A 27,851-nucleotide genomic window follows, 5' to 3' on the forward strand; every position below is an offset into this window, starting at 1 on the left:
TCTTTTTTAGTGACAGAATCCCAATTCTGCTTCAAGTAGCAATGTGCCCACCTAAACGATGTCTCAGCCTCCCTTGCATCTAATGGAGGCCAATGAGGAGAAGCTGAAGCTATTTGGTGGGATTTGCAGGAAAGCTCCTTAAGATGGAGCATGTGTTCTTCCTGCTTTTCCTCTCTTCTTCCTGCTTTCTTCCTAGAACCTGACATGACGGCTGGGGCTCCCGCAGCCATCTCAAACCATGATACAACCTTGGGGTTGGAAGCCCTGCACTAAGGATGGCGGAGCAGAGAGACCAGCCCTAGACTATCCCCTCTAGATTTCTTTTCACAATAGAAAAAATTTCTACTGGTTTAAGCTACTGCTATTTCTGTTCTAGCTGCCAAACAGAATTCCTAACTGATTCATGAGTAAACCAATTAAATTTAGTTTTCTTAAATTACTCATCGCTGACCTACAGTTTACAAGGCCAATCACCACCTCTAGCCTCTGGTCTTTGTAACGTAATGATAATTTGTCATTAAGTTACAAAGAATTATTGTTCACTGGAGGTCAGGACAGAAGCACTAGAAGGAAGAGGTAGTTCAAGGAGGAGAAGGAGACACTGAAAAGAAGATGAGGGATAGAGGCAGGAGGAGAGCAGGAAAATGAGGCACAGGGAAGAGAGATGACAGGAGAATGCGGGGAGGAACAGATGCAAAAGGCTGGAGCAAAGGAAAGGGGAGCCTGACAGGCAAGGCAGAGACCCTGGCGAGATGGAGTGGTGGAGAGAGGAGAAAGAGAAGTATGTTGCAGCAGCAATTGCTGCTATGATTTAGAGAACAGGTGCTGCAGGCTGGACATCAGGCTGGGCATCGCACCAAGCACTTTGTATGTATGTGTGCTCCCTGATCCTTTCACTCCTGCACTAAGCGTTACCACACCTGTTTTACAAATGAGGTAACTGGTTTGGTGCGGTGGCTCACTCCTATAATCCCAGCACTTTGGGAGGCCAGGGCACGAGGATCACTTGAGCCCAGGAGTTCAAGACCAACCTGGGCAACATAACAAGACCCCCAATCTCTATGAAAAAATTAAAAAATTAGCCAGGTGTGGTGCATGTGCCTGTAGTTCCAGCTACTCGGGAGGCTGAGTAGGGAGGACTGCTTGAGCCCGAAAGGTCGAGGCTGCAGTGAGCCAAGATCATGCTACTGCACTCCAGCCTGGGTGACAAAGTAAGACCTTGTCTCAAAACAAAACAAAAAACAAAAATGAGGTTAATTGGCTCTGAGATATGAATTAACTCTCCCTCAGTCACAGAAAGTGGTAGAGGCAGGCTTTGTTGAAGTCTCCTTAGAAGGGAGGTGAGACATCATTCTTCTGTCTTTTTCTATCTCCCTGTGAGATGTGGAACCACGGCAACCATTTGGACCATGAGGACAGCAGCCACACCCTAAGAATGGCAGGGCAGGGAACTGTAAGGAGCCTGGGTTGCTCATGACCTAATGGAGCTTCCACAACTGTCTGAGACTACAGACTACCTAACAGTCAGAATCCCCATCCATGAATCCATTGATCCATCCATAAATGCTTCAGATAATAATTTGCTACATTTTCCTCTAATCGTCAGTAATAGATTCCAAGTCACACTCCCAGACATTCTGATTCAGCAATCACTTTGAGATACACTCTCCTAGAAAAATGGAAAATCAGATTCATTGAACAGGTAAGGAAACTATCTGAGAGTCCACAGGACAAACCTTGATACCTCAAAAGGAGCAACTGCTGATGACGTGCCCCTAGAAGACCTTGGAGATCAGCAGATGACACTGTAAAGTTACTCTACCATTATTTGGAGAAATGGAAGAAGGGAAAAGTTCATAAAGACCAAGAGAGCACATTTGGGGCTATTTCCTCAGAAACAGATAAAAGGTAGTCCTCGTTAATTCAGACCAGTCTCTAACAGTGCCAGCAAGTCATTTGAGAAAAAACAAACCAATAGTCCAAGTCTCAGAAAGAGAACAGCTCCTTTTGGGCAAAAGCACCAAGTTGTCAAAGCAACACACTTGCACCCAGTGGCATCAGACAGCATGACTGTTGGGCACCATTGGCTGCAGCTTGCTGTGTGCTAGGAATTCTCTCCAACTAGACTACAAGCTCTCCTCTCTGAGAAGAGGGACTTGTGGCATTACTATTTCAGTATCTTCAGCAATAGCACCTAGCACAGTACTGAACACACAGTTGCTTAATATATGACCACAGACTGAGAGCTGTCAAGAAAGAACTAATGGGATTCATGTGGGTTGGGCAAAGATGCCTACTGGAAGCCAGGCATGGTGGCTCATGCCTGTAATCCCAGCACTTTGGGAGGCTGAGGTGGGTGGATCACAAGGTCAGGAGTTCGAGACTAGCCTGGCCAACACGGTGAAACCCCATCTCTACTAAAAATACAAAAATTAGCCAAGCATGGCAGCGGGTGCCTGTAATCCCAGCTACTTGAGAGGCTGAGGCAGAAGAATCACTTGAACCCAGGAGGCGTAGGTTGCAGTGAACAGAGATGGTACCATTGCACTCCAGCCTGGGTGACAAGAGCGAAACTCCATCTCAAAAAAGAAAAAAAAAACAAACAAAAAACAGAAAAGATGTCTACTTCAAGACCTAACTCTGTGCCCATCTCTGAGTTCAAGGTGATTCCTGAAATTCTAGCCAAGGGAATTGAGAGTTGGTGCTGTCATTGTTCATCACTCTCATGAGACTGTTATCTGATGGCTAATCTGGGGATCTTTAAAGGTTCAAATGCCTTCTCTTCTGAGAATATTCCTATGATAGAGTCCCAAGAGTCCAGAGAATTCAGGCAAAGCTGAAGAGGATGACACAGGCCATTAAGCTCTGCCCCAGACCTATCTCATCTGCCCTTTTTAGTTGTTAAGTGTCAGTGGGGTAGAAATCTTAACGAGGTCAGAAGTGATGAGTGACACAGCTCTAAATGCCAGGTACTGAGTTTTCACATCCTGGTCTCTTCGGAGGCCCCGGGCATACAGAGTCATCTACTCCTAAAGCAACTGTGCCTTTCAGAAGGGCAGTCTTATTCTAAAATTAAAGATTCGCAGGGCCCACTAGGATTATAATTAGTTTGTATTCCTCCACCTGGCACTCAGAGATGCTGAGTTTGGGAAGGGAATGTGGGGCATGCATTCTTAAGGCTGGAAACCACTTTAATTTGCAAGATTTAGTGGCTTTTTCTGGCCACTGGCTTGTTTTAAGTCTCTGGCATCCTCAGCTAGACTAAGAATTGTCACCTTGTGTCCCAGCCATACTGATTCACATTTCCATCAACTTGGCATAAAATGTGCCAAAGAAACAAGCTTTCCTGGTGTCACTCCCTGCATCTGCATCCCATACCACTCCCAGCACTTGCCTCTACTCAGCCAGAGAAATTCAATGCAATTCAACTACCAACGCTGAATGCCCACCAAATGACAGATAGAATGACAGGAGTTTCAAGTATCAAGAAAAACAAGGCCCTGCTCTCAAGGGGGTCAGAGTCGGCTGAAAAAAAGGAGATACGTGGCCAGGTGCAGTAGTTCACCCCTATAATCCCAGCACTTTGGGAGTTTGAGGTGGGCGGATCACAAGGTCAAGAGATTGAGACCACCCTGGCCAACATGGTGAAATCCCATCTCTACCAAAAATACAAAAATTAGCTGGGCATGGTGGCACACACCTGTAGTCCCAGCTACATGGGAGGCTGAGACAGGAGAATGGCCTGAACGCGGCAGTCAGAGGTTGCTGTGAGCCGAGATCGCGCTACTGCACTCCAGCCTGGTGACAGAACGAGACTCCGTCTCAAAAAAAAAAAAAGATACGTAAACAAGCAGCGACCCACAGAGTGGTAATTACTACAGACAGAGACCCTAAGCTCTGAAGGAGTAAAGGCTGCTCTCCTGGGAGGGATCAAGGAGAGGAGGGGAGACAGGCAATTCCAGGCAAGGAATAAGCAGTGCAATTGCACAGAAGCCTGGCAGCCTGAACTGCTGGAGGCAGCCTGAACTGCTGCAGACAGCAACCAGAGAGGGAGCCAACAGGGATCAGGGTTACTGCACACCAGATGCTGCCATTTTACAGATGAGAAAGCTGAGTTACGGAAGGGATAAGTAACTTGTCCAAAATCATACGTTATGAAAAGACAGGTTCCAAGCCAAACAGTTGGACCCTAAAACCTACGCTTTTAAACATTACAGTACATGGTATGCGAATAGTTCAATCTGCTGAAGTGTAAAATTTAAGAGCTAAGTTTATGCAGGAGAGGTAGAATGGGCTGGATCATGAAAGGCTTCATATGACATGTTAAGCATCTGAACAAACTTTCAGCAGGATACTGGACTAAATTAATGTGAACGAGCTTCCCCTTTCTATCACTATCACAGAGAAATACCAGATAAAATAAAACAAATGACACCCTTAGACATGCAGTCAAATTGGAAAGAGAAATGCCCTATGTGCGACAAGAACTGACACCACAATGGCCTGTGGACTTTTGCACCCACATATGAAGTGGTTTAAAGCCTGCCTGTGGCTTTGAGTCCCAGTATCAAGAAGAGAGCCTCAAACGGCTGGCCAGTATAGGAAAGCAACAAGAAGCTGAACACTTCTCCAAGGCTCTGTGGGTCAGGTATGGGTGGGAGGTCACCCTTTCTTAAGTCACCAAGCTAGTCCTGCCCATGGATATAAAACTGAACTTACACTACTAGGGTGGTGAAGGGGTGCCGCACTAAGCAGTGAACATAAAAACTGAGCCAGGACCACTGAAACACTCATGGCCCCGCCAGAAGCAAACAAACTGCTCTGAGGAATACTTTCATAATTCAGGTCACAAGTCTCAGACAGAAAAGGGAATCCCTCCTGGAGATGAACTCACACCCAAAGTTACAAACCACACAAGGAAATAAACCACCAAGCGGGGGAGCATCAGACACAAAACGAGAAGTAGCATCCCAAGAATCAGAAATAAGACAGTCTCAAAGAAACTACACAAGAAAACTTAGATGATTAAACAGATAAAGGAGCACAGAAAGAACAAATATAGAGACTCTGGTGGTAGAATGGTCAACAATATGTCTAAGAGGCCTTCCAGAGGCCACTGTAGAGAAAATGAGAGAGCCAAAGAGGCAATGGCTGAAACTTTCCAGAATTTAAGAAAGAATTAAATGTAAGAGATTAACATTAGGGGAAGCTGGGTGAAGGAATATAGAAATTCTGTAAAGCTAAGTTTATCTACAATCATTCTAAAGTAAAAAAGCTTTTTCTTTCTTTTGTTTTTTCTTTTATAAATCAGTCCTCAGATAGAAGCAGCATACCAAATCCTGAGCAAGAAAATGGAGAACAAATCCACACTTAATTTCAAATGATTCTAAACAAAAGCATATATACATATATAGAGAAATATACTAATTGAATATGATTAAAGAGAATACTGATGTTCATTGTACTACTGTTCTCTCTAATTTTAACATTTTTCTAAGTAAAAGGATGGGAGAAAAGATGAGAAAATGTTGGAGTAAGAACAGAAATAAAGGCCAGGGAAGATGGCTCACTCCTGTAATCCTAGCACTTTGGGAGGCCAAGGTGGGAGGAGGGCTTGAGTGAGAAGTTCAAGAACAGCCTGGGCAACACAGTAACATCCCATCTCTAGAAAACACTTTTTCTTAAAAAAAAATTAGCTGAGCGTGGTGGTGTGCACCTATAATCTCAGCTACTTAGGAGGCTGAGGTGGGAGGATTGCTTGAGCCTAGGATGTCAAAGCTACAGTGAGCTGTGATCACAACACTCCAGCCTAGGCAAAAGAGCCAGACCGTGTCTCAAAAAAGAAGAAAAGAACAGAAGTAAAATGTATAGTTTTCAAACCGGTAAAGGGAATAAAAAAATTCCAGGCCGGGAGCGGTGGCTCATGCCTATAATCCCAGCACTTTGGGAGGCCGAGGTGGGTGGATCGCCTGAGGTCAGGAGTTCAAGACCAGCCTGGCCAACATGGCGAGACCCTATCTCTACTACAAATACAAATTAGCTACGTGTGGTGGCACGCGCCTGTAGTCCCAGCTACTTGGGAGGCTGAGGCAGGAGAATCGCTTGAACCTGGGAGGCAGAGGTTGCGGTGAGCCGAGATCACGCCACTGCACTCCAGCCTGGGTAACAGAGCGAGACTCCATCTCCCCAAAAAAAAAAAAGAAAACTCGGAAGGAGAAAAACAGGCAAAAACGGAAATACATGGAAAGTACTAAAAAATAGAATACAGTAACACATTAAGTTAAATCCCAAAAATGTACATAAATTACTTCATATTGTCAGATTTGATTTAAATCCAGCCACATTCTGTTTATGAAAGAAACTCCTAAACGTCATGACACAGAAAGGTTGAAAAGATGAGGCAGTAGCAACCACAGGCAGCACTAGTGCCATCAGACCTCATAGCAAAAAACAGGAGTGACATTAGGGAGGAAGAATAAGACTTAGTTACTGATTAAATGAGGCCAGGGAGAAGAGAGAAACAAAGGGTAACTGTCAGGTGAACAGGGGGATGTGGATGATTCCATTAAGGTGGGGATTGTGGGAAGAAGAGCAAGTCTGGCAGGAAAATGTAAGAGTCACTAGGGGAGTGTTGAGTTTTAGAAGCTCTGGAGACCCCTCGATGAAGATGTCCTGTAAGTAGTTACAGAAGATTCTTACCACCACTATTAAAAATGTACATATTTTTCCTTTTTTTTGAGACATAGTCTCGCTGTGTCACCCAGGCTGGAGTGCAGTGGCGTGATCTCGGTTCACTACAAGCTCTGCCTCCCGGGTTCACGCCATTCTCCTGTCTCAGCCTCCTGAGTAGCTAGGACTACAGGGGCCCGCCACCACGCCTGGCTAATTTTTTGTATTTTTTAGTAGAGATGGGGTTTCACCATGTTAGCCAGGATGGTCTCGATCTCCTGACCTCGTGATCCGCCCGCCTTGGCCTCCCAAAGTGCTGGGATTACAGGCATGAGCCACCGCGCCTGGCCCATATTTTTTACTTCTAAAACAAAACAAAAATCCAAAAAGCAATCGCCCACTAAACCCCCCACCGGAGAACTAACCATGATCTTAGCAATAAACCCATGTTTCCCATCTATGCCTGGTCCATCTAAGTTCTGCTCCTGCTGGGTGATGTGAAAAGTGGTGACAGGCTCCAAGGTTTCTAGAGCCAGTTCAGGTCCCATGTACACAGTGGAAAAGCTCTTTGGAGGCAGGAAACCCTGTGTCTGTGCAGCCAGAGGAGAAACAGATTCACTAGCAGCAGAGGTCAGGAGCCAGAGGTTCACTACTGCCAGGTGGACCACTTTCACTGGCTGAATCCCAAGGTTCAATGCAAGTAATCAGTTACCCAGTGTCCATTCTTGACCTCACGAAACATACAGTAGGCCAGGCGTGGTGGCTCACACTGCAATCCCAGTACTGTGGTAGGCGGAGACGGGTGGACTACTCAAGCCCAGAAGTTCAAGACCAGCCTGGGCAACATGGTGAAACCCCATCGCTACAAAAAATACAAAAAAAAAAAATTAGCCAGGTGTGCTGGCACACGCCAGCAGTCCCAGCTTCTTGGGAAGCTGAGATGTGAGGATCACTTGAGTCAGGGAGGTCAGGGCTGCAGTGAGCCAAGATTGCACCACTGCACTCCAGCCTGGGCGACACAAGGAGACTTTGTCTTAAAAAAAAAAAAAAAGAAAGAAAGAAAAGAAAGAAAGAAAGAAACGTAGAGTGAAGAACAGTCATAATACAAGAAAGACTACGGCAAACCCCCACAAGAGAAGTACCAACAGCTATGGAGTTCAAAGAACAGAAAGCTCCTCTGTGCAGTTTAGGGGTACAATCATGTCATAGAGGAGGCAACACTGGAAATGTTTTTTTCTCCATGTCCCCTTGTTACATAATTACAGGGGTACATTGATCGATCCATGCAGCTACGTGTCCAGTGGCTTGGGGCATCCAGGCACTTACCACTCTCCACAGCAGAAGCTGGTCTCTATAATAGTGATACCTAATATTTATTGTTTACAAAGAATCAGGCATGTGTTCAGCGTTTTATGGGCATTCTTTCATTTAATTATCCCGATTACTCTATAAGGTATTGCTATGGTTGAATGTTGTGAACCCTCCAGAATTCATGTTGAAACTTAACTCCCAATACAACGGTATTAAGAGGTGTGTCTTTGGAGGTGTTTAGGTCATGAAGGCCCTGCCCTCAGGAATGGATTAGTGCTCTTATAAAAGGGCTCCAGGGAACTAGGCGGGCCACTTTCACCCTTCCGCCATGTAAGGACACAGAATTCATCCCCTCTGGAGGACACAGCAACAAGGTGCCATCTTGGAAGTGGACAACAGCCTTCACCAGACACCAAGTCTGCCAGTCCTTGATCTTGAACTTCCCAGGCTCCAGGACTGTGAGAAATCAATTTCTGTTGTTTATAAACAGAATTTTGTTATAGCAGCACAGACTAAGACAGGTATGTACCTTTTTTTTTTTTTTTTTTTTGAGACAGAGTTTTGCTCTTGTTGCCCAGGCTGGAGTGCAGTGGCGGGATCTCAGCTCACTGCAACCTCTGCCTCCCGGGTTCAAGCGATTCTCCTACCTCAGCCTCCTGAGCAGCTGGGATTACAAGCATGCGCCACCATGCCCGGCTAATTTTTTCATTTCTAGTAGAGACGGGGGTTTCTCCATGTTGGTCAGGCTGGTCTTGAACTCGTGACCTTAGGTGATCCACCCGCCTTGGCCTCCCAAAGTGCTGGGATTACAGGTGTGAGCTACCATGCCCAGCGGTATGTACCATTGTTATTCCCAATTTACAGATGAGAAAACTGAGGCCCAGAGAGGCAAAGAAAAGTTTCCCAAGGTCACTGAGATAGGGTCATAGAGCCTGAATCTGAACCCAGGTCTAACGCCAGAGCACATGCTCTTACCCACTTTGTCATCTATCTCATATAGGCATTATAATTCTATGTGCCCTCCTAGACCTGTAGCTCTGTAATCCATTGTCTTAGCCTCCACAATGCCCAGCTCCAGGACAAACTGTGGAGGGACAAAGACAACTGTGGCAGAATGACATACAAGTAGGCTGGATTTAAGGCAGAACTCTTACACACATTCAAGCTTGGGATCCTCCAAGCAGAGGTTGAGTGATTCGGCTAGCCACAGAATCTCTCTGGTTATAAAGCTCAGAGTGGGCTGGACGTGGATCACACCTGTAATCCCAGCACTTTGGGAGGCCAAGGCAGGTGGATCACCTGAAGTCAGGAGTTCAAGACCAACCTGGCCAACATGGTGAAACCCGTCTCCACTAAAAAACACAAAAATTAGCCAGGCATGGTGGCAGGAGTCTGTAAACCCAGCTACTCAGGAGGCTGAAGCAGGAAAATGGCTTGAACCTGGGAGATGGAGGCTGCAGTGAACCAAAGTCGTGCCACTGCACTCCAGCCTAGGCAACAGAGCGAGAATCCATCTCAAAAAATAAAAATAAATAAAAATAAAGCTCAGAGTGTCAGGCACAGTGCTAGACACTAGGCAATCTAATTCTCACAACAATTAGCCCCATTTTCCAGAAGAGGAAACTGAAGCCCAGAAAGGTTACAATCTGTTAAAGGCCTTCAGCTAATAAATGACAGAACCAGGATTCAAACCCAGACCTCAAAAACTATACATGTAGCAGCTGTGCACACAATCTAGCAAGTCTCCTGACCTAGGAGTTAGTGGAGAGGGTAGGCAGTGAACTTTGCCTTTGGACTTGGGGAGCTCAAACTGAGTAATGAATATGTAATCACCGTGTGGACTAGAAGTACAGCCACTATTTCAGACCAGGAACCAACAAGGCCAGGCCCAGAGAGGAAGCCAATGAGCACAGGTTCATGTACATCTGCAGCATAGGGAAGAATCTCTGCAATGAGTGTTTTTCCAAACAAGATGGTCATGTTCACAGGTTCTAGGGGTTAGGACTTGGACATATCTTTTGGAGGGGCAACCATCCAACTCACTATAGGCAGTAAAATCAGTGGGGAGAAACACTCAAAAGAACGGGAGGAATGACCTGTGCATGGAAGAGGAATGAGGTTTAAAGCTGTTAGTAAGGCTCCCGGAAACTGAGAGAATGACGGGTTATTAACAGAAAGGGGATATGCAAAGAGCAGAGACAAAGATGGGCTCTGCCTTTAAGGCTGCACACTCCAGCAGGCCGGTGGACACGGGGACCTAGTGTTCAGGAGAAAAGAACTTTAGTATTCGGTAGCTATAAGAGCAGACGGTCACAGTCATAGGAAGGGACAAGCGTGTGGAGGGAGAGGGTGAGAGAAGAGAAGAGAGGGCAGAAGCCCAAAGAATGTTCACACTCAGGCAGTGGAAAGAGGAAGAGGAACCAGGCCAGCAAAGGCGCAGTCAGAGAGGAAGGGAAACGGAGGCCACAGGAGTACAGACATTTGCCCTCCTAGGGGGCAGGGTCCAGTCTCTTTCATCCGCATCATCCCAGAGTCTGACAAGGTACTAAGCGTAGAGGAGGCACTTGGCAATTGCTGAAGTAATAATAGAGAGCAACTATGTGAGAGAGAGCAACATATCAGTGATTTCTAAGATGCAAAGAAAAGAAGGTAAAGGCATCTGTAATGCTTGAGAGCTTGGCAAAGTTACATGAGGCAGCATCTTCCGAGAGGGTGTGGGGTGAGTAGGGGAAGGCCTGGAGGAAACCCCAAGGGAAATGTGATGGGAAAACTATGAGAAGAAGAATAGAATGAGCAGCCAGCTGTTGGAGGTGAATTCTGGGGCCTTAACTGCCCACCATGTGGCTCGCGTGAGCTCCCTGCTACACGTAAGAGCTGCCTTGCCATCCAACCGCTCTTTCTGTTCCAATCCCAACCATACATTCCACATATTTATCTAAAAAACAGTTGCCACAACTCATCTTGGGGAGAAGAGCTGCTGTGAAACCTATGAGCGAGAGGCTGCTGCTGTGACCTGGGAAGACCTGCCCCGCATCCCTGGCAAGTTCTCTGGGGTGACTCTTCATCATGGGCGGGTAGCAGGCTTTTCCAGACAGGAAGCGTGTGGAGAGGAGCAGGGACTGTGGCCAGTGGGTGACTCATGAAGCGTTTACCAGCCATGTGGGTGCCCACCACCCTCAGAGGGGGGCAGACTGGGCCAGTTGCATCAGACTTCCTGGAAGCATTTCTTCATTTCTATTTTTGAAGACACTGAACTTCCAGAGTGACATCTCTCCTGACTTCAAAAGGCACTCCAATCAGCAGCCAGAACCAGTATCTTCTTACACATACTTTACCCACCCAACTCTACTCACTCCCCAACATGCCTGCACACAACAGAGGAAGTGCCCAGACAACATGATGCAGACTTTCTAAGGGCAACAGGAAACGATACAATACCACGGAGCCACAGTGAGGACCCGGGTGGCTGGAGCTCCCACACGCCACCATGTTTCCCAACAGCCAGACCCTTCCTGGCCCACAGACAGGGATAAGCATCAATTCCCAAATTAACTGGCCGACAGGTCAGAGAATAGCATCATCCAAAAGATCACAGGACTTCCTGTACAAATTAACCCAGATTCAAAGGAACAGGGAGTCAGGTACTCTTATACTGCAGTGAGAGGGTAAATTAGTATAACTTTCTAGAATTTGACAATATGGCAACATTTATTCATATACTTACATTTCAATTCATTCAAAATTTGCACACATACACACAAATATACTCACTTTAAAAACTGAATACCTGGGCCGGGTGCAGTGGCTCAAGCCTGTAATCCCAGCACTTTGGGAGGCCGAGACGGGCGGATCACGAGGTCAGGAGATCGAGACCATCCTGGCTAACACGGTGAAACCCCGTCTCTACTAAAAAATACAAAAAACTAGCCAGGCGAGGTGGCGGGCGCCTGTAGTCCCAGCTACTTGGGAGGCTGAGGCAGGAGAATGGCGTGAACCCGGGAGGCAGAGCTTGCAGTGAGCTGAGATCTGGCCACTGCACTCCAGCCTGGGCGACAGAGCGAGACTCCATCTCAAAAAAAACAAAAAAAAAACAAAAAAAACTGAATACCTACCAAATACCAGGAACTATGCCAAGTAGTAGGGGAGACAGACAAGGTGACTGCTCTCAAAGAGCTTTTGTTCTAGTCATGGATTTGGACAATTAACCAATAAATCAACAAAATCATATCTAAGTGTAGAGAGCATTGGCTCTAAGAGCAAAAGATGAGAAATAACCTAAACGTCTGTTGGCAGGACTGATTAAATAAGATTAGATATTCTCATAAGAATGAATACTGCTCTGCTATTAAAAGCGCATTCTTGAAAACTATATTCAAATTGCTAGGATATAAATGTTTAAAGCAGGTTTCAAAACAGTACCACGATTATGTCCAGTGACAGAAGTCAATCACAGAAGATCACATATTGTATGATCCCATTTATATGCAATGTCCAGAACAGGTAAATCTGTAGGTAGAGAAAGTAGATGAGTGGTAGTCTTGGGCTGGAGTGAAGGTGGGGTGGGGCACTGAGGTGGGAATGCATGCTAATGGATTATAGGATGTCTTTTTGGGACTAAGAAAATGTTCTAAAACTAGATTGTGGTGATGATTGTACAACTCTGTAAATACTAAAAACCATCAAATTGCACACTGTCAACAGGTGGACTTCAAGACTTGTATCTCAACAAAACTGCTAAAAAGTCACATTCAATATGACTTCAATTTTTTTTTTTTTTTTTTTTTTTTGAGACGGAGTCTCACTCTGTTGCCCAGGCTGGAATGCAGTGGCAGGATCTCGGCTCAATGCAACCTCCGACTCCCCCGTTCAAGTGATTCGCCTGCCTCAGCCTCCCGAGTAGCTGGGACTACAGGCGCCCGCCACCACACCTGGCTAATTTTTTGTATTTTTAGTACGCATGGGGTTTCACTGTGTTAGCCAGGATGCTCGATCTCCTGACCTCGGCCTCCCAAAGTGCTGGGATTACAGGTGTGAGCCACGGCGCCCAGCCCAATACAGTTTTCTAAAAGAGGGGGTGTGAAGGGTCATGAGGGGAAGGATGAATAGCCATTCAAAACATTAACCATGGAAATCCTCTGAGAGGAAAGTTCTAGGTAATTTTATGGTCTTCTTTATATTTATCTTTATTTTCCAAATATTCTAAAATATAGAAGTTTATTTAACTGGCAAACCAAATTATCCAGGGTTTTAAAATCTAGTTTTCCAAGTGTACCTTAAGTATGTCCAAGGCACAACACTAGAAAGGTCCAACTGCTGTGTTAACTTAGATATCTCTAGGGTTGTCATATTCTTCACACCAAAGATACCAACCAGATAGCCAAGGAGAGGAATTTCATACTTCAAATAAATCAGACCAAGTAGCTTCTGGTTAGGGGGAGTATCTGCTGACTGCTAGAAGAGCTTGCTCCTCTCTGCAAACACTTTCAAAGAAAAAAAACCCAGCAGCCACCATAAAGCTCAGATACTATCAAAGCATGCAAAACAACATCAAAGATTTGAGCAGATTCAAACAGAAACTTCCTGGACACTTTCAGGAGTCACTTCCTGGTTGTGAAGTGTTAGGCCCTCTGGACAAATCATTCTCTCCCACGTGGCCTCCTCTGATCAGTGACTTCAAAGGCATCTTTCTGAAATGACTGGGCTGAGGGAGGGTGCCAGCAACTGGAAGTCAGTGGTTTCCAACCAGGCTGTACCCCCAAATCAATGGGGAGCTTTAAAGGCAGGTTCCTGGACCCCATCCCTGGGGATTCTAATTCAATAGGCATGAAGAAGGCCCAGGAATCCACATTTTCCCCAAAACTCCCTGGTGAATATGCCAGTTGAGTCAAGTATGGGACTCACTGGGCTGGATACCATCCGGGATAACTCAAAATAGGGCTAGCCTCCACATCTGGCTACAATGCAGCAGGAATCCCACCCAGTGAGCACTGTGGATCAAAAGGCCACTAAGCACAGAAAGGGAAACTCCACAGGGAAATTCCATGCATGTCTGGCTATCACTGCTGAAGCTCGGGGGAAGCTAGCAAATCCCCAGAGCAAGCCTATTTTGGAAGGTTCCCTAAGACACAGTGATCTTGCATGCTAATCTGTGAAAAGGGGGATGACTAGTACAACTTCCACTGTGGGAGACCACAAGAAAAATCAGCCCTCTCCAACCACACAGAAGAGCCAGCAAGCTTTGCAACTCCCAAGGAGCCAGAAGCAGAAATTAAGGCAGTATAGAGTGGCAGAAGAACCCTGAGTCTGAGTCACACAGATCTGGGTTCAAATCCAGTATCCACTAGCGGCTGTCTGTGGATTAAAGATGGCTACAAACCTTTTGCCACTCTTTCCATCAAGAGGTGGAGTCTAGTTCCCACCCTGGAATCTGGGCTGGCCCAGTACAGCTCTGACCAATAGAACATGATTGAGGTGATGCTCTGGGACGTGAGCCCAGGCCTCAACAGGACTGCCTTCCACCGTCTTGGCCCCCAGATGCCCTGCTGCAAGAAGTTCAGGATAGACTCTTGAAGGATAAGAGGACATGCAAAGAGAAGCGGCTTTGGACATTACAGTGCAGCTAAACACAGACAAATGGGCAAGCGCGGCCGACATCATGTGGGGCAGAACCAAGCAGCTGGGCCCAATTCACACAATCAAGAGAAAGGATAAATGGTGGTTGTTTTAAACTACTGAGTTTCGCAGGTGATTTGTTACACAGCATTAGGTAACTGAAACACTGTTTCTCCTTGAGCAAATGGATTTTTCTGAGCCTTGGTTTCCTCATCAATCAGATATGGAATGATGATAACCTGAACAGGGTTGTGTGAGTCTCAAAAGAAGTGAATGGGCTGTGAAAGTCTAAAGTGCAGACCAGTGCCAGTTACCGTCACTATTTCTGCAAACCCAATGTTCAAACCACCACCACACTACCATATCCTTTCTCCACATTTAGAGTCTTTTTGGGCCAGGGTACCTCTTCATATACAAAGGACAGGAACTATTTATACTCACCCTGTAACTGGGAAGGACCCTGCCAACAAATGCCCCACGTTCCCAAATAACTCACCTTCTCCCACCACACCAGTGTTCCCTCTGGCCTCTCTCCTTCCTGTTACAGTGTTATCTTTGTCCCAGCCATCCAGGTTCAAAGAGTCAACCTCTTACATGCCTCCACTTCCTTTCAGCATCCAGGGAATGGACAAAACCTCATCCCCCCAGTCACCCCCACCTTTCCACTTCCAGTGCCACGAAAAGGCACGGCCATCAAAGCCAGGCAGGCCTGAGTGCTGCTCTGCAACCTACTACCTGTATGACCATATGCAAGTCATAAGTATGGCCATATGCAAGACCATATGCATATTATTATAAATCAGTAATACCTTCTTTTTGTGGTCATTTCGAAGACAGAGATTATGCAGCTAAAGTATTTAGCACAGACCGGATGCAATGGCTTACGCCCATAATCCTAGCACTTTGGGAGGCCAAGGTGGGTGGATTACTTGAGGCCAAGAGTTCAAGACCAGCCTGGCCAACATGGCGAAACCCCACCTCTACTAAAAACACAAAAATTAGCCAGGCATGGTGGTACACGCCTTTAGTCACAGCCACGAAGGAGGCTGAGGCACTAGAATTGCTTGAACCCGGGAGACAGAGGTTGCAGTGAGCTGTGATCACGCCACTGCACTCCAGCCTGGGTGACAGAGCGAGACTGTCTTAAAAAAAAAAAAAAAAGTATTTAGTACTACAGGCCAGGAATTTCTCACCTGCACTACTATAGCCATCTCCTAATCTAGGCCTCTGCCTGTGTATCTCTCTCCATTTTGACCCCTCTAGTGTAAATGCTATCAGATTAATTGTCCTGTATGGCAGCTATCACGTTATTCTCCTGCTCAAAGACCTTCCATGGCTCCCACTGTTCTCAGATCAATCTCTGAGAACCTCTCAGCTACGTATGTAAGATTGTACACAATCATGGCTCCATCTGCTGCCTTGGCCAATCCTATCCTTACTGCAACTTGCTATTAGAGTCAGCCATTTAAAATGGCTGGCAACAATCCTCACCTTCTGGTATTCACATCTTTGTGTAAATCTCTCCTAACTCAGAGAAACTGCAAATTAGTTTTAAGCCACTAAGTTTTGGGGTAATTTGTTATGCAGGAATCGATAACTAATACTCTTCATTTCCCCTGTCACACCTCAGCTGTTGTTCTTTTCTTTAGTCATATTCACCCTTCCTACAACATCTCAGCCTGCTGAAATTCTGCCAGGGCTGCAAGGCCCGCTCAGATACTAGTGCTCACTCACCCTGAGCCTTTCTTAAGTATCCTCTAGAAGCCTTTCCCAGTTCTCCAGTGTCCACTCCATCACTGCACCTATCACACAGAAGCACTGTCAATCTGTTTATCTGTGTGCAAAATGACAAGGTTATTCATTGCCAAAAAAGACTGGAAATCACCTGCACATTCATCAATGAATAAGAGAATGGCACATCCAGGCCGTGCATGGTGACTCACGCCTGTAATCCCAGCACTTTGGGAGGCCGAGATGGGCAAATCATTTGAGGTCAGGAGTTCAGGACCAGCCTGGCCAACAAAGTGAAACCCTGTGTCTACTAAGAATACAAAAATCAGCTGGGCATGGTGGCATGTGTCTGTAATCCCAGCTACTCAGGAGGCTGAGGCAGGAGAATTGCTTGAACCCAGGAGGGGGAGGTTGCAGTGAGCCGAGATTGTGCCACTGCACTCCAGCCTGGGTGACAGAGCAAGAATCTGTCCTTAAAAAAACCATACAATGGATGAGGCAACTGTTAAAAAAAAAAAAAAAAGAATGAGGGGCCGGGCGCGGTGGCTCACGCCTGTAATCCCAGCACTTTCGGACTTTGGGAGGCTGAGGCAGGTGGATCATGAGGTCAGGAGATCGAGACCATCCTGGCTAACACGGTGAAACCCCAACTCTACTAAAAATACAAAAAAAAAAAGTTAGCTGCGTGTGGTGGCAGGCACCTGTAGTCCCAGCTAATCGGGAGGCTGAGGCAGGAGAACGGCGTGAACCCGGGAGGCAGAGCTTGCAGTGAGCTGAGATCGTGCCACTGCACTCCAGCCTGGGCAACACAGTGAGATTCCATCTCAAAAAAAAAAAAAAAAAAAAAAAGAATAAGGAAGTTCTACAGGTCTGGTATGCAAAGATGGCCAAGATACAATAAGTGAAGCAAGGTGCAGACCAGTGAGTACAGCAGACAGGCGTCTGCCTAAAGAGTAACACTTGGGGCCGGGTGCGGTGGCTTACGCCTGTAATCCCAGCACTTTGGCAGGCCAAGGCGGGCGGATCACAAGGTCAGGAGATCGAGACCATCCTGGCTAACACAGTGAAACCCCATCTCTACTAAAAATACAAAAAATTAGCCAGACGTGGTGGCACGCACCTGTAATCCCAGCTACTCAGGAGGCTGAGGCAGAAGAATCGCTTGATCCCAGGAGGCAGAGGTTACAGTGAGGTAAAATCGTGCCACTACACTCCAGCCTGACGACAGAGTGAGACCCCATCTCCAAAAAAAAAAAAAAAAAAAAGTAACACTTGGGAAGCCAAGGCGGGGAGACCGCCTGAGGTCAGGAGTTCAAGACCAGTCTGGCCAACATGGTGAAACCTTGTATCTACTGAAAATACAAAAAAAAATTAGCCAGGTGTGGTGGCATGCACCTGTAATCCCAGCTACTCAGGTGGCTGAGGCAGGGAAATTGCCTGAACCAGGGAGGCTGAGGTTGCAGTGAGCCAAGAACGCACCACTGCACTCCAGCCTGGGCGACACAGCAAGATACTGTCTAAAAAAAAAAAAAAAAGTTAAACATGGAATACTACATGACCCAGCAATTTCACTAAGCATATTCCCAAGAGAACCTAAAGCATATGTCCACACAAAAGCTTGTACATGAACGTTCACAGCAGTCAAAAAATGGAAACAACCCAAATGTCCACCAACTTACCAATAAATAAAATGGAATATATACACACGACGGAATACTCAGTCACAAAAAGGAATAAAATACTATTATATGCTACAATATGGATAACCTCGAAAACATGCTAAGTGAAATTATTCAGACACAAAAGGCTACATATTATATAATTCCATTCATATGAAATGTCCAGGATAGGGAAAGCCATAGAGAAAGGAAATAGATTAGCAGCCAGGGGATGGAGTAACTGCTGATAGGTAAAGGGTTGTTTAGGTGACAGAAGTGTCCTGGAATTAGTGGTTAATATAACACAGTTAATATATAAACAACACAGTTAATAAAATATTTAAAACAGTTAATATAACATATATTAATTTAATATAATATATAAAATACAATTAATATATAAAAACCAGCAAAGTGCATACTTTAAAGTGGTGAATTTGGTTATGTGAAATATATCTTAATTTTATGCTATAAAAATATGTAGAATACAAAATAAAATAAACTGCTCACATTCTGCCTGTGGCTCAGTGATTTGGAAGTTTCTCCCTGTCTATGCCCTCCAGCCCCGAAAGGCTGCCAGTCTGTCTCCCCCATCTTTGTGTCCCCTGGCACTTTCTAGCTGCTCACTCGCCCTTCATCTCCCCTGTGACTTCCCACTTTCTGACTCTTGGGCAAGGCCTGGCCCCCGCCTCACTGGATCCACCCTTTCCTGGTGGGTCCACACCACCTACTCAGACCTACTGGACAGCGTCTGGAGGCCGAGGCACCAGCCCCAGAAGTCACCCCAGATGAGCCGTCCAATGGCCAGGGCTGTGGTAACAAGCGTGTGTCAGCTGAGGGATACGGTTTCACATGGGAACTTAATTATAGCTCGGGAGCGGTGAAGGGAGAGGGGGTGGCGCAGGCTTTGAGGGGACGCACAGGAAGCTATCCTGCCCTGTCAGCGGGTCTCACCAGGCCTGTGATCACAGGAGAACAGGTATGATCCAGGCAGGCCTACAGGAACGCACAGCTTATGGAAATCTGCCTGCTTTTAAGCATGAATTCCTAGCTCAACCTGTGTGCAGGCCAAAGTGGCCCAGAAAAGACCTGAGAAGCCAACTCCCACTTACCCTCAGGATTCAGAGAGGCCTTCTCCTTGCCTACTGCCAGAGACCCCATTTTATTCTGTAAGAAGTGACAGGGAGGCATAGCTTGTTCCTCACAAAATACCTCATCTTCAATTTTCTCCCTTGCTTTGCAATGCTTTTCTAGAACGGAATCTGAGCTACTGATGCGTGGAACATCTTCCTCTATGCTTGGATCCCTGCCTATTGCCCAGGGAGGTGCCAAGAAGCTGTGCAGCTGCTGCCACACAGGTGTCAGTAGAGCACAGTAGCCAGATATACCCGATGTGTTCAACTACTGGCCTGGGCACTACCAGGTGAGGGAAGCAGATCAGGCAGAAAGAGAGAGAATCTCTGGAAAGATCATGGAAAGAGTGGGGCCAGGGTGGAGAAGCAGGTGCCACTGAGACACATTTTCTTCACCCCTATGTCTGGCCCCTATCTGGGCCCCTTATTCTCCAGGTCTCTTCCTGGCCAGCTTGCTTGCTGTTTCAGAAAGGTCCCTGCAATCACCTGCTGCCTGCCCTGCCCCAACCTATCATCCAAGCAGCTTCTTCTCACTGACTCAAGATAGAGCCAGGGACCCAGGCCCTCCTCTCAGTTGCTCTTCCCAAGACCCCCACCCCCAGCCCTGGCATTACCCTTCCTATCTACTGTCTGTGCACCTTTTTTTCTAAGCTCCTGAGAGATTCATCCCTAAAAGCCATAGAAAGAAACCTTCAGACTGGAGGTGGTATCCTTTTCTGGATTTGTATGGAAGGGAAAAAAAAAAAAGGCAGGAGTGGTGAGTAGGCAGAGCAGATGGGGTGCTGGACAGGGACAGAGGGAGACACACAGATGGGGAGAGGCAGAGTAAGACCTGGTGCACCTCTCTACCCTCTGCACGTTTGGCAATAACATCAAGAAACAACCAGACAGTTCTTCCCAAGTGCCTCCCTCCAGGCCAAATGCCTTTCCCACAAGTGGGAGGGGAGGTCGGAGGACAAGCAGACACCACGAAACCACCTGAAAAATGGGAAAGGCAAGTCACAAAAGTAAATGTTAAACAGTATCCCATTTTGAAAGACAGAAAAAATAACTAGGTATACACAATTTGAAAAGAACCCAGGTTAAAAAAAAAACATATATCAAAGCAGCCACTTATGTGTGATTATATATTACTTTTTTCTTCTCAGTGCTTATCTGTATTTTCTAATAACCTATAACAAATGAGCATTATTTATATAACTAAAACATTTTTAACTAAATTAAAAACCACATGCATGAAAACTTATGCCTAAGTGCCAGTCCCACATTCTAAAAAAAGTCAGTTCCCCAGTTCCTACAATCCTAGCCATTGGTGGCATCTGATTAATTTCAAACCTCCCAAATACAGTTTTCTAAAGGTGTCATCCACTGTTTGTCACTAGTTAGATAAACAGCTTGCAAGTGGCAAGCCCTTCCTCCATCACCTCATGCCCAACACCCAGAACCACCTGCCGCCATGGGACACACACCCGCACCACTCCAGAGCTTACACCCGAAAGCCAGAGCCTCAGCAAGGTGTAAAAGTAAACATAAGGTGTGGGGGTTACAGGCATCCTCAGATCAGAAGATTCCTTCCTGCACCTCCCTGCCTTTTCCAGGGCCCAGGCAGGGGCTGGCAGGAGCACACTCTAGGCTGCTGTCACTGGGAAGTACCCTGGGGGGCTCCACAGACAATCACTGGACTCAAGTTAATACCTACTCAAGCTAATGTTCAGATGAAGAGGAAGACAAAAATAACATTGAAGTTCTTTTTCTTTTTTTAAATATTATTTTAAATTTTTAAATAAATACATACTGGGTCTCACTATGTTGCCCAGGCTGATCGCAAATGCCTGACCTCAGGTGACCCTCCCACCTTGGCTTTCCAAAGTGCTGGTACTGCTAGTGTGAGCCACCATGCCCAGCTGCCTTGAAGTTGTTTGGTCCAACCAATAATGACTGGCATCCACCTATGGTGCTGGGTGCTGAGGGTCTAATGACAGTAATGAAACAATAATCATTCAATGAGTGCCTCCTCTGTGCCTTTACATGTATGAGCTCATTGAATCCCCAGGGGTGGAGGGTCTACAGTTATCACCCCCATGCCCCACAGAGTCTGGCTCTTAAGCACTACCCCATATTCCCTAGAAGTTCGTAACCTAACCCTGAGAAACAGCCAGTGAGCTACTTCCTGCTGCGTTCCAGGAGGAAGCTCATTCCCCTCTGAGAAGCCAAAGAAATGAGAAGTGTGGCTGTTTCTCTCTCGGCTGCCCTCCCAGCCTCTAGCTACCCGAGCTCTATGATCCCTGGGGCCTACAGCTGGCCTGAGGAGGAGCCAGCAGGGCAGGCAGATGGGCACAGTTCCCAGAGACCAGCCAAGGCCACCAGTGAGATGCCATCTATGCCTGCCTCTTCTGATTTCCAATGCCATTCCTGCACCCCAGCCCCTGCATCCAAGCCAAGAAACGGAAACAGAAATAGAAAAGGCTCTCTAAAAATAAATCAAGGATGGTAAGGTGCAAGAAAAGAGAAAAATATAATGCCACTGCTGGTTTGGGTATAGTGAGTCCTGCTAGCTTAGGCAGGGCCCATGTTGGGAGGGCAAGTATCAAGAGCCCTGGCTCCCTTTCAGCCTCTGCTCACAAGCCTGTGAATGCAACACTTGCATAACTACCGAGGCTGAGGTGACATCAGCAAGAACAGCAGAGCTACTGAACTGAGAAGAACAGGGCTCAAATTCCAGTTCCACCACTTGTTAGCTGTTTGACTTGGGCGAGTTGTTTAACCTCTCTGATCCTACACCTTGTCTGTAAAATGGGACTACCCATACCCACCTCTTGCAGGATGGTGTAAAAGGAAGGCGAGCTCATCCGTGGGGTAACGACTGCCTAAGGGAGAACCTGAATAAAGGCAATTTCCCTCCCTTATTTCTCTCCCTACGTGCACATCTGGGCCAGCTTCTCTTTCTCTTTTCACTTCACCAGACTGAAGCCGCTGATTAATCACAGCAGAGATTGTTTTTTTTCTCTTAAGAGTTCCTTCCACCCTACAGGCCAGGCCCACAGCTCAGCTGTTCAGTCTCTTGTGGTTCTAGGGGCTGCTTACTATCTTGGAGCAGATCCAGGGAGCCAGTATGCACGACTATTCTCAGGGCCTCCTCTGTCCACTGACCTGGAATGAGACTCTGCAGGAGGCCCTAAGGCCTGCCAAAATTTTGCCTCTGCTCAGTGACCAACAAGAGACTGCTATTTTCTGAAGCCAACAGCAGTCTGGCCAGTCAAGCAGGTACTTTCCAAAATGGAACAATTAGATCCAGCCAGCCATCGTTCCTAGAAGTCCCTGCTACGCAGTGATCAAAGACATGGGCTTTAATCACTTGGTTTCAAATCCCAGCTCTGCCATTCATTAGCTGTGCAACTTTAGACCATTTTCCTAACCAGTCTGAGCCTCAGTATCCTAATCTCTAAAAGGGGTACAATGGTTCCTACCTCTTAGGGTTGTTGTGTGAATCAAAGTGATATATGTAGTGATTAGCATAATGCATTCAACATGTGGAAGCCATATTCTACTCAGATCGTTACCAGGTTATCTACCGGCTCTGCCATGGAAAGGCGATTAGACACAGGTGGGGATAAAAGTCAGCTGTGGGAGTCGCACTGGGGAGACCAACAGGGGTGAAATGGAAAGAAACAGAGAGCCGGGGGGTCTGGACTTCCTCGTGGGCTGAAGGCGGCCATGGAGGGAGCCTCTCAGAAACTCCCCAGAACTGCGCAGTGAATGGCCAGCCTGCACTGCTAGATACACAGTGCCATGCCAACACTGACGTGGAACTGCTTTCATCATTCAGAAAGAGGAGGCTGCTTTCTCCCCCTCTTCTAATATTTTTAAGTGACTATGTTTGCCTGCTGGTAGTCCCTCAGTATGATGTGATAAATATCCTATGGAAAGGAACTGAGGAACACGGGCCTAAAACTCGTGAGGTTGTGTGAGGGGGAGGAGAGGAGAAGGAAGGGGCAAAATGCCAAGCAAAGTAAAAGCTGTTATGGCACTTCAGGGCCACCAATCTCGTCTCTGACTTCATTTCCTAGTCTCCTCCCTCCCTCCCTCTGTCCAGCCACGCTGGCCTCCTCACTATGCGTTGAACACCTCAGCTGTGTTCCACCACAGGGCCTTGGAACTTGGTTTCCCTTTGCCTGCGAGATTCTTCCCACAATAGTTCACTCTCCTTCCGCTTAAATGTCACCTTCGTGGTGAGACCTTCCCCAGCCCTCTATGTGAAACTGCCACACTCTCCTTCCTGCTTAGTTTTCTATAGAGCATCTGAAGCCATCTCACATGCTATTGACTTAACGCTGACTCCCTCCTTCCCCCACCTCAGTTACCACGAGAGCAGGAGATTTTTTATCTGCTTTGTTTATCCCTTCATCCCCAGTGCCTAGCACATAGGAGGTACACAATAAACATTTATCGAATAAATGGAAGAGGAGAGGGGAAGATAGAATTAGAATCAGATTTTAATAATCCTACATCCTCACTGGTCTGAAAGAACTGAAGGTGCTGGGAGAGTTCCAAAGCAAGGATCGGGTACCATATGAGGCTTTCTCTCTTGCTCCCAAGAACTCCCCAACAGGTTCCCCCAAAGTGCAGACTGTTTCAAATACTGGTTCAGGAAAAGGCTGGGCCTATGCTCTCCTTGTGCCATGAGAGGGACGCCTTAAAATAAGAACAGGGATCAGCCAGGCCACCACCTGCACCTGGAGGCAGATGAGCCTTATATTAGTCTCCTATTGCACTGTAACAAATTACCACATTACCAAAAATTTAGCGACTTAAAACAAAACACATTTATTCTCTTACAGTTCTGGAGGTCAGAAATTCAAAATTAGTTTCACTGGGCTAAAATCAATGTGTTGGCAGGGCTGCACTTCCTCCAGAGGTTCTAGGGGAAAACAGTTTCCTTGCCTTTTCCAGCTTCCAAAGCTATGTTCGTTGCATTTTTGGCCTTCTCTTCCACCTCCAAAGCCAGCAGTGTAGCATCTTGCTGCAGTAGTCACATTGCCTCCTTCTCCTGTATCCATTCTCTCTCTGGCCCCCATTCATAAAGACACTTGGGATTGCATTCAGGGGCCCACCCAAATAATCCAGGATAATCCCCTCATCTCCAGATCCTTAATCACACGTGCAAAGTCCATGATGTCATATAATATTCACAGGTTACAGGGGTTATAAAGGGGTATATTTTGGGGGCCACTATTTAGCTTACCACCAAGGAAGCAAGCTCCAAAAGTCTGGAAGAAACACAGTTCAGATCCCTGGTCTACATGAAAGAAGCGTCAGATTGGGAGCCTTGGCAGCGTCCCCAGGCCAGGGTCTTTCTTTAACTGTAACTGTTTGCTATTTAAATAGGCAGCAGGCCAGGCATGGTGGCTCACACCTGTAACACTAGCACTTTGGGAGTCTGAGGCAAGTGGATTACTGGAGGTCAGGAGTTTGAGGCCAGCCTGGCCAAGATAGTGAAACCCCATTTCTATTAAAATACAAAAATTAGCCGGGTAAGGTAGCGCATGCCTGTAATCCCAGCTACCGGAAGGCTGAGGTAGGAGAATGGCTTGAACCCAGGAGGCGGAGGTTGCAGTAAGCCGAGATCACACCACTGCGCTCCAGCCTGGGGAACAGAGTGAGACTCTGACTCAAAAAAAAAAAAAAAAAAAAGTAGGCAGTGGAGAGTTAATTTTATGGAACTGAGCATTCTGGCCCTCGGAGGACCTCCTTGAAAGGGAAGGGTAATTTTCTCTTCTCCAGCCTGAAGCCCCCGATGGACTGCTGAGCAGTACATTCCAGGATGTGTGTGCTGAGGGTCAAGGGAATCCATCAGGATCTCTGCACTTTCCTAAAGGCTTTTACATAGGAGTGGGGGCTGCCAAGAAATGGTCCGGACCACATGAACAAGCTCTAGATCAGGATGGCAGATAAGTGCCGCATCTCATGACTGCAGCTTGGGGTGGAGGGTTCTGAGAACCCATCTGGGCTTGGAGAGGAAAACTGATGTGGTCAGAGTGCCATGACCACCGGGTCAAACTCTAGGAATGGGCAGGTCAATGGCAATCTGCACACTGTGACCAACCCTGGATGCACATATGGACACATGGCACCTCTGGCTGCTACATGGCACCTCTGGCTGCTACGGGAAGATGGCTTCTAACCAGACATGAAGTGACTTGGAGAAGCACACCCTGAGAAACATAACTGCTCCAGGAAAGAGCTGCACATTGTGGACACTCTCCTATGTTGTGCAGACATCATATGCTTTCTTACTTAGCTGGAATATGCTGTTAATTGTGAACCATTTCCCATCACTCCTCCCCGAAGCCCTTAAGGGCCTAGTGAGATGAATGAAGAGGGTAAACTTCTAATGTAAGAACAATATGCTTCTATTACCAGGTTTATTGGTGTGAGGTTAGCCAGTGGACCCAGCTGACCAGCATATTTAGTGAAGAAATGATAGAGCAGTGACTCTCAACCAGGGTTGCCCCCTAGGGGACATTTGACAATGTCTGCAGACATTTGGGTGTTACAGCTGGGGAGGGGAGAAGAGTGTCACTGGCACCTAGTGTGTAGAAGCCAGGGATGCTGCTCAACATCCTACAATGCACAAATTGCCCATACAAGAGATGATTATCCAGCCCAACATGTTTACAGTGCTAGGGCTGAGAAATTCTACACCAGAGGAACAGGAACTAGAAGGCAAAGAGAGTCAACAGCTATGAACATGGAGATGTTTTAGGCAATTAAGGGAAACAAAGGAAGAGCATGCTTTGCTTGCTTGTTTGGAAAAGGGGGTAATGAGTAGAGCTCTGGGTTCTGACAAACTTGAGAACAGCATGATTGTGAGGAGAGAATGCAGGGTGGCCTGCTCAGCTACTGCTGCCAGTTGGAGAGCAAAGTTGGCTTGTACTTCCACCGGACTGGTGGCAAGGAACTCTGTCTCTGCGATCACAATTCTTGGACGAGGGGTGTGCCAAAAGCAGTGATAAGGATCAAGTGGTCCTAGCAGATCACAAATGAAAGCAATGAAAATCAGCTGTGAGATACCTTTTAGTATCATGATATGGAAGTGAACTTAAGCATGAAGCAGTTTTCCCATACCACTTGGGAACCTCCCTTCAGCATTGTCCTAGAAGAGAAAGAACTCTTTCCAAGCTGAGCTGCCATCAGCTGTGGAGAACTTAGTAACGTTTTCAGGAGAGCTGCTGAGGTGACGATGAGGCTGGGTAGAAGTCAGGAGTAAAATAATTTCTGGGGGGAGTCTCTCTGAATCCATTGTGATTCTGATTTTAAAAAAATTATATAAGAAAAAAAGAAAGATAGGGCTTTTTTCTTTTTTTTTTTTTTTGAGACAGGGTCTTACTCTGTCACCCAGGCTGGAGTAGAGTGGCACAAACATGGCTCACTGCAGCCTCAACCTCCTCGGCTTGAGTGATTCTCCTGCCTCAGCTCCCCAAGGAGCAGGGACTACAGGCATGTACCACCACGCCTGGATAATTTTTGTATTTTTTGTAGAGACGGGGTTTCGCCATTGTTGCCCAGGCTGGTCTTGAACTCTGGTGTGCTGGGACTACAGGTATGCGCCACCGCACCCAGATAATTTTTGTATTTTTAGTATAGATGGAGTTTCCCCACGATGGCCAGGCTGGTCTCAAACTCCTGGCCTCAAGTGATTCACTGCGCCTGGCTGGAAGACAGGACTTAAATGAAAAAAAGCGGTGCTGCGACGCACTCCCCTAAATGCCAGGAGCTGTTTAATGGAAGACGAGGCTCCCAGGCTGAGGCTGGGCTTCCTATGCCCGAGCCTGTAAATATGGGCTGGTTCAGAAGTCACTTCTACCTGGGCTCACCCCCTCAGAACCCAGCTTGACAGAAAGGGGACAAACCACCATTTCCTGAGGTTCATTTTAATTCTCACAAGGAAGAAAATGAAGGCTCAGGACATTCAGTCACAAGCCCATGGTTAGAAGGCCAGTCAACACTGGAGCTGAGTCATACCTAGATCTCCAGCACAAAACCCACTCAGGCCTCTTCACAGACAATGAAAGGGCTACAAATGTTCCTCAACTTACGATAAGGGCAAACCCATCATATGTCGAAAATGTCACAAGTCAAAAACGCACATAATATACATAACCTACCGAACACCATGGTTTAGCCTAGCCTACTGCAAATGTGCCAGAATATTTCCATTAGCCTACAGGCAACATCATCTAACACTGAGCTTATCTTATAATTTTGAAAATCTCATGTAATTGAATACTGTACTGAAAGTGAAAAAACAGAATGGTCATATGAGAGCCGGGGCATGGTGGCTCACGACTGTAATCAGCACTGTGGGAAGCCGAGGTGGCCAGATCACCTGGTCAGGAGTTAGAAACCAGCCTAGCCAACATGGTGAAATCCTATCTCTACTAAAATACAAAAATTAGCCAGGCCTGGTGGCAGTCGCCTGTAGTCCCGGCTACTCAGGAGGCTGAGGCAGGAGAATCGCTTGAACCCGGGAAGCAGAGGTTGCTGTGAGCTGAGATCGCACCACTGCACTGCAACCCCGGGCAAGAGTGAGACGACGTCTCAAAAAAAAAAAAAAAAAAGAAGAATGGTTGTATGAGTTCTAAAGGATGGGGCTTCTGCTGAATGTGTATCGCTTTTACATCACTGAAAAGATACCTTTTAGTATAGCCCCATCATAAGTTGGGGACTGTATTTAAAA

The 27,851-nt window shown here is 46.6% G+C and overlaps 1 protein-coding gene across 13 annotated transcripts in view; it reads right to left on the reverse strand.

Annotated features, from left to right (window-relative positions):
- The window catches only part of PPARD (peroxisome proliferator activated receptor delta), an 85,791-nt gene that overhangs the window by 44,731 nt on the left and 13,209 nt on the right, over positions 1–27,851 (reverse strand). For 3 of the 13 annotated variants that reach the window (XM_078000251.1, XM_078000248.1, XM_078000252.1), the window contains exon 3: positions 7,382–7,531. The exons of 7 other annotated variants lie outside the window; for them this stretch is intronic. Coding sequence is in view for 1 of the 6 variants with exons in the window: in XM_078000248.1 (XP_077856374.1) it covers positions 7,382–7,411 (30 nt within the window). In the remaining 5 variants the exon portion in view is untranslated. Of the gene's footprint in view, positions 1–7,381; positions 7,532–12,399; positions 12,487–27,851 lie in introns of all 13 variants that reach the window. 3 more of the 13 variants (XM_078000254.1, XM_028847643.2, XM_015136200.3) reach the window with 1 other exon arrangement.

The sequence above is a fragment of the Macaca mulatta genome, chromosome 4 (assembly GCF_049350105.2).
Source record: "Macaca mulatta isolate MMU2019108-1 chromosome 4, T2T-MMU8v2.0, whole genome shotgun sequence".
NCBI classification, from domain to species: Eukaryota; Metazoa; Chordata; class Mammalia; order Primates; family Cercopithecidae; genus Macaca; species Macaca mulatta.